At 44.0% G+C, this 14,382-nt stretch overlaps 1 protein-coding gene and 1 long non-coding RNA gene across 9 annotated transcripts in view; one reads left to right on the top strand and one right to left on the bottom strand.

Annotated features, from left to right (window-relative positions):
• Window positions 1–2,213: 2,213 nt before the first annotated feature.
• On the bottom strand, window positions 2,214–6,936 carry LOC123138410 (uncharacterized). Of its 8 annotated transcripts, XR_006469101.1 has the most exons (5): window positions 6,367–6,936; window positions 5,984–6,137; window positions 2,817–5,255; window positions 2,686–2,720; window positions 2,214–2,468 (listed from the first exon to the last, which is right to left on the bottom strand). It is a non-coding gene; the product is annotated as an uncharacterized lncRNA (long non-coding RNA). The 8 variants fall into 8 exon arrangements; XR_006469098.1 differs by adding an exon at window positions 6,227–6,244 and having other exon boundaries at window positions 2,214–5,255; XR_006469100.1 differs by adding an exon at window positions 6,227–6,244 and having other exon boundaries at window positions 2,214–5,249.
• A 1,271-nt stretch (window positions 6,937–8,207) lies between these two features.
• LOC123134628 (UDP-glycosyltransferase 88B1-like) overlaps window positions 8,208–14,382 on the top strand; it is a 36,989-nt gene continuing 30,814 nt past the window's right edge. Inside the window, exon 1 of the mRNA XM_044553842.1 lies at window positions 8,208–8,563. Within this exon, the coding sequence (XP_044409777.1) occupies window positions 8,208–8,563 (356 nt within the window). The remainder of the gene's footprint in view (window positions 8,564–14,382) is intronic.

Here is a 14,382-nt window from a genome sequence, read left to right as displayed (position 1 = left end):
TTTACTAAATTCTTTTTGTTTTGTTGTGTGGTGTTGACCTTCTTGTCCCACATAGTTTTGTGCAAGCACTGCCTCCTATAATGCAAGTTTCATCAAGAGGTTAGATTGTTTAGTTCCTTTCTTATCATCATAAATTTCAGAAGAATATAAACTAACCTCATATGTTGCATGATTGAATTTCCCCGAGTGCACATGTTCATTCCGTTGATCTGAATTTTTTAGCACCGGAAAAATTTCAAATCAAATATTTTGTATTTTATATGTTTTGAAAATGTCAGATTGGAAATAAATAAGTGTAATAATAATACATTAGAAATGTGTGCTTACTTTGTTGTCTTCTCGTCTATCTGTATTCTCATGCTGTTCTTACTTTTGAACATTTGTTTTAATTTTACTTGCCTGAAAATGCAAAATCAGTTTTAATCATGAACTTGTTCCTTAGTTATGGAAAATAACTACTAGCTTGCTTGCTTGAAGATGCAAGTCTAAACTTTTTGCATCATGATTAAAGTTTCTGGTTAACTGAATATGCAACTGGGTTATGTGAATGTGCTATTGAAGGTTTCGTGCTTTAACTCTGTTGTATTATATGCTGCAACTTCTACTATTATATGTTGCTCTTGAACGACGAGCGCAAGTACAATTATCTATCTGCACAAATTTTAAATTATGCATGTAGGTAGGTGTTCTGCCTTCCTTGTAGTTTACCAACTAGAACTGTCAATATCTCACAATTCTTTGCTCCAATTGAGCTGATTTTTTTCTAGAATATTAGTGAGTGCACACATGATTTATTGGGTCTTTTTCTGCATTTTGAAAATTTTAAATTTAAAAAATATATTGAATGAGTCAACTAACATTGCAAACTTGCCTAGTATTTGGATGCTAAAACCCAATGGCGGGCTTAAACCCAATGGCGGTAATCTTTTGCTGTCTGCGGCTTGATGATGTCTCGAATGGTCACATGACAACTACATGGATGCTAAAACCTCATGGAGGTAATTTTTTGTTGCTTCAGACTTGATGATGTCAATGATGGCTTTATGACGACCATTTGAATGCTAAAGCCTGATGGTGACAATATCTACCATAGCTTGGTGGTACTTATTTTATTTTATGAATATTGTCCCTACTTAGAATCATTTCAAATTTGTATAGCAATCTTATGTTTTTCACATGAAAGTTTGTGGTGTGCTACCGGCTAGATGTAATCAGTAATGGGTCTAGAAAGTTTTAGCTAGTTTGGACCACATTATAATGAGATATTCACAATTTACATTGGCCCATATAATTTTTTACTCAAAATTCAAAATTTTCAAAAAATGCAAAACAATTCCTGTAAATCACACATGTATCCAATAATATTCTAGAAAAAAACAACTCATTTGGACCAACAGTTTGTGAGATATTTGCAATGTTAGTTAACTTGTTCAATTTTTTCGTCAAATTTAACCTTTTCAAAAATATTAAAAAGCAATAAATCATACATGCACTCATTAACATTCTTGGAAAAATTCAGCTCAATTGAAGCAGATATTAACGGTTCTAGTTGGCTGCTGATGAGACAAGTATTTTTTTACGCGGTGCACTTACAAACTGGACCCACTTGTCAGAAATCATGTCAACACACCCAAATGATGAATTAGACTTAGCTACAATAAATTACCCCCAATTAGACCTGGGAATAGTTTGGATTCAAACTATAGTTTCAGTTTGGTTTCCTATTGGGTTGTCATTGGATTGGACAAAATAGACTGAGACACTATGTTAACTAGTAGATTGCCCGTGCGTTGCTACGGGCCTTTTTATTTGTTTTAGTGATGGCACATATATACTTAAAACTTGGGTGAATTTATGGCCCAATCCAACGACATTGCCTTGGGACCCTTATCGATGAATTCCTTTTTAACAGTAACATAATCCATATCCATCTTTCTCATAATATGCAAAAGTAAACATGTATAAAAATACACCTTTTGTATTATCATATGCAACATTTCTACAAAGAAGAACTATTATTAGTATGATCTCTTCTAATTCTGTAAAATCGAGTTTTAGTCTAGTCCATCGACTTTGTCAATCAACATTTTCGAAAGCATGACACGAAGCCATTGGTTTTTAGCTCTGATCTACAAAGGTGAACATACAAACATATATTAAAATAATAGATAAATAAAAATAAGCTCATATACAATATATATTCATTGGTTAGCTCCTAGATGCAAGCAGGACTGTGGCATCGTGTTTCTTAATAGTGAGTGACATCCCGATTTTAATATTTTATAGGCTCGCCTATAAAGCACGTGTTGCTAACCTGTTGTTCATCGCAACGCCGCACCTTCTCCAAGCATGTACCGAGCTTATGTGTACATTTTTATCTAGTGGATATAAATATTTCAATGGTTCTACATGTCTCATGTCCTTGCAGATATATCCACCTCACTACTACTACCACAGCGGGTCCGTTGCTGCAGAATGAATTGACAAATATTAACATTGACAAAAAATCATTTTATGCTATAACATATGCAAGAAGTGATAATTTCCATGTCTTTACCCTTGATTTGATGGCCTCCAAACTATTCTTTTAAAACAAGACGAATACTCATGCATTGGAACGAAACAATAAACATAAAGCATTGATAACAAAATTGTAATTCATAACATGTCTGATCCATAACATACATATAGCAGCTGCAGCCAACTCTTGTTGATGATACCTAATACATGAACCCATGAGACATTGAGTAAGCCTACTGAATTAGCCCACTTCGAAAGACAAGCTGGCATTAAAAGCATGGTGATTGTAAAACCACCTTGAAGCATTAAAAGCATGTTGTTTCGCCGACGCTGTCGGGTCTTCCAATCTCATCCCCATGCACGACCTGGCGGATTTGACTCCATTTAAAGTCTCGAGAATAAATTAGATAATCAAATAAAATCACATGATGAGCACATTAGAACACTCTGAAGCGTTTGTTGTATCTCTCCCTTCTTCGAAGGGCAGCATCAACAGTTAGTAAAGAAGTACCGAGCCTTGCTCTCTCTCCCATCTCCAATCTGAGCAAAATTCAAAAAGAAATGAAAGCTAGATGCCAACAGATGTGTGACAGCATAAACGTGTTTCCAGGTGATGCTGATACAAAGTGTGTATGAATCTAAATGGCGTAAGAGATGTGTGAGTACAGGAGCATTTATCTAACTGGCCATTTAGGTGAAGTTTGTCGCCATTGCTTGTTGCTATTATCTAAGCACGACCTAAATCGTCCGGAGCATCATTCTTTCTGAATTAAATCCCGGGAAGATTTTAATAAAGAGCAAACAGGAACAACATGATTTTTGACCATTAAAAACTAAAAAAAATCAATAATAGCTTGTATATGCTGCAAGCATATGTGTAGAGACCCATCAAAGACAGAAACAAGATCCTTCAGGAAGAAGTAATTGTTGCACTTGAGCACCCAAAGTAAAGCTCTCAATATCTTATAGAACAACTGCTCTCATGTACAGCTACAGTTTCATTACCTAGCTATCTCGACAATAAATGCCCAAATCAATTTCCCAGCTATGTTCCTTTCACCTTTCATCAATGATGAATCGTCTATAGCACATGTAAGAACTACTTTAAGGAATTTGTTCACTTCTATAAATTACAGAATTAACATTTTATGAAAGATGCACCGAGGTACAGATTTATAGGTAAGCACTGAGTAGGTAACTAACATGAATTGGATCTTGTAGGCCCCTACATATATCAGTCTCAAATCTTAACGGCAATCCAACTCTTAGACAAAAATAAAAACAATGTTAAATTGAGTGCCTTAAAAAACCACATGAATGAAATTCTGTATCGACCTGAACAACTGTCAAGGCACACACCAAAAATGCATATTACAGGATAGGAATTTTGTTGCTTCCCTCCAACCCAATTGCAATCAAATTCTGAAAAAAGAATGAATTACCACAATGATCAATCACCTGAAGGACTAGAAATCTGCACTTGTTGTTCACCACTGGTGGCTTTCTGTTTCCTATCCCTGGTGACCCATACAAAAGAAACACAATTATTTACACTACAAAATTTAATATTTTGTATATTGATAAATCATGAGAACTTAGTCAGAAATCTTTGGTTGAGCTTACAAGAGTGTGAAGGTGGACTGTACAGGAAATAATGAAGTGGCAGTGCGGACGAAACATCAATCCAACCAAATGCTATACCTGGTGGTTATCCTTGATCCTCTCTTCCAATATATAATTCTAACAGACTAAAAGATAATCATGCTAATCAGAAACGAAAGAGGATGAGAAGACCATGGATCAGACAGAAGACATACCAGGAGGTTGCCACAAGATTGAGGTACTCAGAATAGTGTCATTGCGGACAGGGCAAGCACCTTGATAGAGGACGTGTAAGAAACCCGACCCCCTGTCCGGAAGTGGTCACGTTGGTCCTTGGTGGTGGTGGCCGTCCCAAAAGATGACGGATCTACTCGATGCCCGTGGTTCTCGGCACTGGTTCGCACGGGTAAGCACATGCTACAGCGGCTGCGAGGCATGGGCGATTGGCACGTGAAGGCGAGGAGAGGCCGATGGATTGTGGGGGCGCCAGTGTCAGCTGTGAGGAAGCATGCCGGGGCACGTAAAGAGAAGTTAGTCACACCGGTGAGCAGGCCAGTCGGTTATGTTTGTTGGGGTGTGTATCCCCGTGATCCAGCCAAGGAGCCGATGCGCTTGACAGGGGAAGGCCCCACCGACGCCATGGAAGAGGTCTCCGTGGCCGCCGCCACTGTGATGAGCAGCCGACAGTCTTGCCCTACGGGGCCCGTCGTAGAAGATGTCGACGGCAAAGGGGACCTGGCCGGCATCACCTCCATCATCCTGGATGCCCTGATTGTTGAGCACCTTCATGTTGGGCATCCTCATGGCCCCTTGAACCCGCATCAGCTTCTCCTTGCATCCCCGTCGCTAGACCGTAGCAAACTCGTCGAATGAAAGGAACTTAGCAATCATAGTAACAATGATGGGTACGATTAAATCGGCTCAAAATAACACACATGAAGAGATATGGAAAGATGAAAGACAATTAAGGTACATAGTGGTATACCGGTATGCATTATTTAGTAAAATGAAGTAATATTGTTGCTATATCATCAAGCAAACATCACAAGAGTGTTGCTACATAATGCATCAGTTCAGAGTACAGACCTTGCTATCGAAGAAAGTTATCCATAATCTTCATTCACGTTCTTTAGCTTTCCGAGGGCGAAAACAGCAAACAATATTCAAATTAGTAATGCGTGTTGTGATATTGATATGAGAGCAAGACCATGCTAAGCATGTTTATGAGCAAATAATAGAAGTAGTAGTGGACAATCATTCTGTGCTGGATAGCACTATCAAACTTCAAGATATAAATAAAGTAATCAATATCCGTACAAAACAAGCATGCTGATTAGTGTTAGTTAATCATTGCAAAACAAGACTTGGGACCAGATATTAGCAGTATTATCATGGAACATGGTAAGACCAGCCAGTTCTTCAAGCTTAGCAGATTTATTCCAAAAAATAACCAGTAGACCGGAACCAAACATATTTTCTACTCTCTCCTTCCCATTATCTAAGGTGTATTAGCTTTCGCAGGAAATCTCAATATTTAAGGTGCGTTAGCTCTGCCCCGTGCTATTTTCTCTCCTGTACAGTTAGCCTAGGATTTTCTCTCATACGGTTAGCATTACCAATTTAATCAACTACTTGGGGCATGTAGCGCAGTGGGCAATTTTCACTTGAAAACTAAAAACTGGATCGGTCAACTGGTGGTTAGAGTAGATCTTGTAACGGTACGACTCACGAACCACCACCATGCACTAATTTTCGTGCTAGGAGCTTAGACGCCTAATATAATGGGAAGGAGGGAGTACTTATTATATTTTGATGCCTCTATATAACAAGATAAAGAACAAACTGCAGTAAGTAGAACAACCTTAACAGGTGCACCCTGTGGAGGTTCTTGCGGGAAACATCAACGTCATGCCAGCCAAAAATGGCGTCTCCATTGAGCGACGCCCGCAGCCTCTGCCCTGAGGTGGTCGCCACCCCTGCTGATTAACTTGACGGTTCTGTAGGTCCATCCAGCCCTAGCAATACAACACAGGGTAATATGTAAATTAGTGAGAACACAAATTAGTTACTTAATCAAACTGCGAGTAAACAACATAGCACATACATTAATCTTCCTTTACACCTAATTGGATATGAGGAGTTGGGTTAATCTCGCCTTACGCCCAGTGAGATATGAGGATTTGGGTTAAATCGATGGGCATGGAGATCGAGAGGAAGAGAGAGGGGAAAACTGGCAGTAAGTACCTGGGCAGTCAAGTCGCTGGATGGCGGCTGCCGCCTTGCCATCCGGATCATAGAGATGTGTGAGGGTCGAACGAGCCGAGCCATGGCCGCTCCGCTCACCGGTAGAACGCCGGCCTCGGCCAGCAGCGGCGATCTGCCATGTGGGCAAGGTCGACGGAGCGAGCGTGGGAGGCCCCTAGCGACGGATCTGGAGGGATGGGAGGAAGGAGCGGGGCGAGGGGAGGTCGTTGATCTGCTACCCGCCGCCGGTACTCGCTGGAATCGGCCTGGCGGTGCGGCGGCAGCGAGCCGCGGGGGGAGAGAGATGTCCTGAGAGAGGAGACAAGAGGAGACTTGAGTCGTGAGGGCAATTTGCGGCGCCAACGCCAGATCGGATCATGGCTGCGGGCGAGGGAGGCGACGGTGACCTCTTGAGTAGGAGGATGAGGGCGAGGGCGACGGCGTGAGGAGGAGGCCATCGCTGGGAGACACCGCATCAAACCCGGATCGAGAACTAGGGTGCGGCGGCTGCGGCGGCGTTTGGAGAGGGGGAGACGACCTAGGGATAGGTAGGGATCAAGGGAGGGAGCAGGTAAGTGGATCGGGAGGAGCGGGCTGGTTTTTTTAGTGCGTGGGAGGGTAGCGAGTTAACATGTGTGGGAGGATGACGAAAAAAACGGAGGTGGAAAGATGACAAAAATAAACCAGCGAAATAAACCGCGTGGACTCACCAACTGCTCCATTTCGTAGAGATTCAATTTGGTCTGGGCTGCACTTATTTTTGGGCTGGATTGGTTTGGTTTGGACAGAGAACGATTGGTCTCAAACAGTTTTAACCCATAGTCTGAAACCAAATCTAGCGACCAAATCATACTAGCAGCCTCGATGGGCGACGGCCGCCGGCAGGGATCGCTGGGATACCGCTGGATGGAGCTCCGGCCATCGCCGCTCTCTCTCTCTCTCTCTCTTTCTGCCAGGTGAGACGCTGTTCTCTCTCTCTCTGCCAGGTGAGACGCCGCCACCGACCAAGACGCCGCGGCCGGTGACCAAGCCTGCAAGGCCAGGAATGGAACTTGTTGCCCGCCTACATGGGTGCTACGCAGCAGTGCACCCGAAGCTGGCCGGCATGTCTGCTACTTGGCCGACTGGAGCAAGCTACATCAACAACCACTGTGTTCAGTGATGGCAATTACTAGTATTCATGCATGCATCAACAGCCATGGTGTTCAATGATGGCAATTAGTATTCATGCATTAGGAGCTATCCACGTCCCGCATTTGCGCATGTCCATAGTTTGAAATTTTGGACAGAGACTAATTCTAGGAAATGGGTTGGATTGGTTTGGCTTGAAAACATGAGCAGTTTAGTTTGGTTTGGATTATATCACTTATAGTTTGGATTGGTTTAGTTTGATTGGTACACATGTACATGTATGGATTGGACTGGATTTGGTTTGGATTACAAACTTTTCTCAGTTCTAACCTCAATATATGATGTTTTGTGCGACAAATCTGTAAAATAGGCGTTCTGTGCAAAACTAGCATCAAAAGTAGGTGTTTTGTGTAATTTCCTCTTCTCCATCATGTCAGACCGGAGGAACAATCAGACTCCCTCCAAAGACATTCGTAAGTGGCTCTCTACTTGGACCACGCTCTATTCATGCTGGTGAGAGAGCGTACGGCGATCGAGCGGCACTGTGAAAGCGGCTGCTCATCGATGCTACGTCGTGCCTACGATGAAAGATTCGAATTGCTCACCAACCATCGATCGAAGCACCACGAGGTTGCCTTCAAAACCGAGATGCGCTCCGTCGTCACGAGGTCATATCATCCTCCCGTCACACAGAGAGAGAGAGAGAGCCCATGGAGAAGGAGAAGACGGTCGTTCTGTACCCGGGGCTTTCCGTCAGCCACTTCGTCCCGATGACGCAGCTCGCGGGTACCCTCCTCGACCACGGCTACGCTGTCATCGTCGCGCTCATCGATCCCAGCGTCAAGGAGGACATCGCCTTCGGCGCCGTCGTCGCCCGCCTTGCCGCCTCCATGCCGCCCGTCCGCTTCCACACGCTCCCGGCCGTGGAGGACCCGCCCAAGCTGACCCACGACGGGCAGTTCATGCTCAGGTACCTCGACCTCGTCAGCCGCTACAACAAGCGCCTCCACGACTTCCTCTGCTCCATGCGCCCCCGGCGCATCCACGCCGTGGTCGTTGACTCTGTTGGAATTTGCTGGTGGGCTTTTGGCCCAAGGCCCAACTAAAATTCTGAAATTCTCTTGGCCCATTCATGCACACATGTGAGTGGAGTGGGTGAGGCTAAAGTTTAGTCCCACCTTATAAGTTGAGAGAGAGTTGCACCTCTTTATAAGGTGAGCTCTCCTACCACTTGTATGAGCATGAGAAGAGGAGACCTACACGCGCGCTCCTCCTCCTCGCTCGCCTCGCCTCGCCGGGTATCCAAGGGTACTGAAGGGTTATAGTGACTCAAACCGGATATCTGATGCTGATGAGATTAAGACCACAAGTGGTTATGTTTTTACACTTGGTGGTGGCGCTGTTTCCTGGAAGTCTTGCAAGCAGACCATCTTAACGAGGTCAACTATGAAAGCAGAACTCACAACATTAGACACTGCCATTGTTGAAGCAGAGTGGCTTCGTGAGCTATTGATGGACTTACCTATGGTTGAAAAACCAATACCCCCTATCCTGATGAACTGTGATAATCAAACTGTGATAGTCAAGATAAACAATTCTAAGGACAATATGAAGTCCTCAAGGCATGTGAAGAGGAGATTAAAATCTGTCAGGAAACTGAAAAACTCCGGAGTTATTACGTTGGATTATATCCAAACATCGAAAAACTTGGCAGATCCCTTCACAAAGGGTCTATCACGTAATGTGATAGATAATGCATCGATGGAGATGGGTTTGAGACCCACCGCATGAGTTGTCCATAGTGGTAACCCACTCTATGTGATCGGAGATCCCGTGAAGTAGAAGTGGGAGACAAGTTGTTGGTCAGCTGAGAGGAGAGTATCCTTATTTTAATTATCCCACTCCGTAAAGATGCAATACTCTCCTGATCTGCATGGCAGGTTGATATCTATCTTAATGTGTTCCAAGTGGCTTATTTGAGTAAGTAGAGATGTTGTCCTGCAGAGCATCTCCTGAGGAACACACCTATATGAATTTGACTGTTAACGTCGCAGTCTGTGAGAAGTGGGTGCTCTCAATAAATTCATGAAAGGCCCTGGAGTAAGACGTATACGCTCCACCCGCGGGGAAGCCTTGCGGCAGCCCAGTACCGGTCAAGAATTTGTGTGAAACTAGACTCGCAGAAAACTTGTAGTTCAAGGCATAGTCCACTATTCAATTCGTGATCTAGTGTAGCATAAATCTCTAAGTGGAAGTTCAACTTCACAGTCTCCACTAAGCACCGGTATATAAACAATATTTAGGAACCAAATAGTGAAATGTGCCAATGAGACTTTGTGGGGGATTGTTGGAATTTGCTGGTGGGCTTTTGGCCCAAAGCCCAACTAAAATTCTGAAATTCTCTTGGCCCATTCATGCACAAATGTGAGTGGAGTGAGTGAGGCTAAAATTTAGTCCCACCTCATAAGTTGAGAGAGAGTTGCACCTCTTTATAAGGTGAGCTCTCCTCCCACTTGTATGAGCATGAGAAGAGGAGACCTACACGCGCGCTCCTCCTCCTCGCTCGCCTCACCACGCCTCGCCTCGCCTCGCCTCGTCACGACGCGCCGCGGGTTGCGGGATTGAGCCGAGCCGAGGACAGAGCTATGCACATTGTCTATATTTTTGCAGCTCGGGAAAAATTAATGAGTCATTAATCAATAATTAATGGACGCGTTAATTACTGAACCATTTCCGGTTCTTTTGGATCGTGACGACTCGGACGTGGGGTTTACTCCCACGACCTACCCGGCCCGCACTATATAGTCAGGCAGACGTCTACCCTAGCTGCCGCCGTTTTTCGTATGGTTTCTCACCGCCGTTCCAGACCATTGCGCCGCCAATCAAGTCTTCTCCATCCCTTTTTTCGGCGTGCACCGGGAGAAGGGACAGCAGGCCTCCGGAACCCCGCCTCTCTTGATCCTGTACGGGAGAGGGGCGATCAGGATTTTGGGGAGCGCACTCGCGCGACTACTGGCAGCGACGACTTCGCGAACGACGACTTCTTCCCCGACCTCGGCAACCTCATCCTCGACGACATGGGCAACAACGTCAACGCCGGCGGTGCTGCTCCCGCTGCATCATATGTGATTCTATCTTTCCTGTTCGAGATCGTGGTAGAATTCATGTTTCTAGTATGTGCCCTAGATGTGATCTGTTCATCTATTATGCTAGTTCGCATGATTAGTTCAATCTCTGCTACTGTAGTCATGATTTATTTTCTGTTAATTCGGATTAATTCTCATAGTAATTTGCTCATATTTTCAACAATCCAAAAACCTGATTCTAGGCAATTTACTCCGAGTGATTTTGCTGCGCATCTGAAGCCGCCTGCCTTTAAGGGGGCGCAATATAAGAGATGGCGCACGAGAGCAGTCTACTGGTTTCAGACCATGGGCTGCTATGACACCACTAAGGGCAAGCCTGAGGGCGATCTTAATCCAGCACAGCTGGAAGCTTTTGAGAAGATCGATACTCTCTTTAAAGGCGCTCTTCTGGGTGTTCTTGATGATTCCATCATGGATTCGTATATGTTGTTTGACAATGGCAAGGACATGTGGGCTGCGCTCGAGGCCAAGTTTGGTGCCTCAGACGCCGGTTGTGAGTTGTACGTCATGGAGCAGGGGAAGGGACTTTGCCATGTCTCTTTAAAGACGCCAATAAGTTCAAGAACAACAAGAACAAAACTCAGGGCAAAGGCAAGTTTGATACAAAGAACAAGCCATCACATTCTACCAACTTCAAGAAGAATTCTCATAAGAAGGGGAAGGGACTTTGCCATGTCTGTGGTGATCCTAATCACTGGGCTCCGAAGTGTCCTAACCGCTTTGAGGAGCGCAAACATGAGAAGGGCGGCAAGTCCGCTAATGTTGTCATCGGTGATACTGATATGAAGGAATCAGGGTACGGTATTTTTCCTACCATCCTTTCAGTATTTCAATCCCCTGATTGGTTAATTGACACCGGTGCCAATGTACATGTTTGTGCTGACGCCTCCATGTTTTCTTCTTACCAGGCCACACGAACTTCTCCCGTGCTGATGGGGAACGGGTCACATGCCATCGTTCGAGGTGTTGGTACGGTCGATCTGAAGTTTACTTCGGGGAAGACCGTGCGTCTGAGGAACGTTCATCATGTGCCGTCCATCAATAAAAATCTCGTTAGCGGTTCCCGTTTATGTCGAGATGGTTTTAAGTTTGTTTTTGAGTCCAATAAAGTTGTAATTTCCAAGTGTGGACAATTTGTTGGAAAAGGCTATGAGTGCGGAGGCTTGTTCCGCCTATCTTTGTCAGATATTTGCACTAAAGTTATTAATAATGTTTGCCACAATAATGAGTCAGATATTTGGCATGCATGACTTTGTCATATTAACTTTGGTTGCATGACGCGGCTAGCCAATATGAATTTAATTCCGAAAATCTCTACTGTCAAAGGCTCTAAGTGCCAGTATGTGTGCAAGCTAAACAACCTTGCAAGTCCCATAAGACTGCAGAGGCAAGAGACTTGGCGCCACTAGAGCTTATACATTCTGATCTCTGTGAGATGAATGGCGTGTTGACAAAAGGTGGAAAGAGATACTTCATGACGTTGATTGATGACTCCACTAGATATTGTTATGTGTATCTTCTGAAATCAAAAGATGAGGCTTTAACTTTCTTCAAAAACTATAAAGCTGAGGCAGAGAACCAACTTGATCGAAAAATTAAATGGCTTAGGTCCGATCGTGGTGGAGAGTATTTTTAGAATGAATTTGATTTGTTTTGTGCGGAACATGGTATAATCCATGAGAGGACACCTCCCTACTCACCTCAGTCTAATGGGGTGGCCGAAAGAAAGAACCAAACTCTAACTGATTTGGTTAACGCCATGTTAGACACATCGGGTCTTTCCAAGGAATGGTGGGGGGAGGCGCTAATGACCGCGTGTCATGTCCTAAACCGAGTTCCCACAAAGCATAAGACCATGACTCCATTTGAGGAATGGGAAAGGAAAAGGTTGAAACTCTCTTACCTACGTTCTTGGGGTTGTTTGGCGAAAGTCAATATACCAATTCCCAAGAAGCGCAAGCTTGGACCAAAAACCGTGGATTGTGTTCTTCTGGGCTATGCTTTTTATAGCATTGGCTATAGATTTTTGATAATAAAATCTGAGGTATCCGACATGCATGTTGGTACGATTATGAAGTCTAATGATGCAACTTTCTTTGAGCACATTTTTCCTATGAAGGATATGTCAAGTTCATCAAATCAGGAGATACCTATTCCATCTAGTGAGGAACTCACTGTAATTCCTGAACCCACCATTGCGATGGAACACGTTGAGAATCCTATTGAGGGTGACAATGAAACTCCTATAAGGAGTAAGAGACAGAGGACTGCAAAGTCCTTTGGTGATGATTTCATTGTGTACCTTGTGGATGACACGCCCAGGACTATTTCAGAAGCCTATGCATCTCCTGATGCTGACTACTGGAAGGTAGCTGTTCGTAGCGAGATGGATTCAATCTTAGCTAACAGGACCTGGGAGATCACTGATCGTCCTTATGGGTGCAAACATGTAGGATGTAAGTGGGTGTTCAAGAAGAAGCTTAGACCTGATGGTACGATTGAAAAGTACAAGGCATGGCTTGTGGCTAAGGGTTATACCCAGAAAGAAGGTGAAGACTTCTTTGATACTTACTCACCCGTGGCTAGACTGACCACAATTCGGGTGCTACTATCACTGGCTGCCTCACATGGTCTTCTCGTTCATCGAATGGACGTTAAGACGGCTTTCCTCAATGGAGAGTTGAAGGAGGAAATTTACATGGATCAGCCAGATGGTTTTGTAGTACCTGGTCAGGAAGGAAAGGTGTGCAAGTTGTTAAAGTCTTTATATGGCCTTAAACAAGCTCCTAAGGAGTGGCATGAGAAGTTCGAAAAAACATTAACTATTGTCGGCTTTGTAGTAAATGATGGTGACAAGTGTGTGTACTATCGCCATAGTGGGGGCGAAGGAGTTATTCTTTGTCTGTATGTCGACGACATATTGATCTTTGGAACCAAACTTGATTTAATCAAGGAGGTTAAGGATTTCTTATCTCGTTGTTTTGAGATGAAGGATCTAGGAGTAGCTGATGTTATCTTAAACATCAAGCTGTTGAGAGATGAGAATGGTGGGATCACACTGCTTCAGTCTCACTATGTGGAAAAGGTCTTGAGTCGTTTTGGGTATAGCGACTGCACGCCTTCTCCAACTCCATATGATGCTAGTGTGTTGCTTCGAAAGAATCGACGGATTGCTAGAGATCAACTGAGGTATTCTCAGATTATTGGCTCGCTTATGTATTTGGCGAGTGCCACAAGGCCTGACATCTCTTTTGCTGTGAGCAAGCTGAGTCGGTTTGTGTCAAAACCGGGAGATGATCATTGGCGTGCGCTTGAGAGAGTTATGCGCTACTTGAAGGGCACTACGAGCTATGGGATTCACTACACCGGGTATCCAAGGGTACTGGAGGGTTATAGTGACTCAAACTGGATATCTGATGCTGATGAGATTAAGGCCACAAGTGGTTATGTTTTTACACTTGGTGGTGGCGCTGTTTCCTGGAAGTCTTGCAAGCAGACCATCTTAACGAGGTCAATTATGGAAGCAGAACTCACAGCATTAGACACTGCCACTGTTAAAGCAGAGTGGCTTGGTGAGCAATTGATGGACTTACCTATGGTTGAAAAACCAATACCCCCTATCCTGATGAACTGTGATAATCAAACTGTGATCGTCAAGATAAACAGTTCTAAGGACAATATGAAGTCCTCAAGGCATGTGAAGAGGAGATTAAAATCTTTCAGGAAACTGAGAAACTCC

Source organism: Triticum aestivum, chromosome 6B (genome assembly GCF_018294505.1).
Source record: "Triticum aestivum cultivar Chinese Spring chromosome 6B, IWGSC CS RefSeq v2.1, whole genome shotgun sequence".
Lineage (NCBI taxonomy): Eukaryota > Viridiplantae > Streptophyta > Magnoliopsida > Poales > Poaceae > Triticum > Triticum aestivum.
The sequence above is the reverse complement of the archived record's forward strand: the minus strand, read 5'-3'. Positions and strand labels throughout refer to the sequence as shown.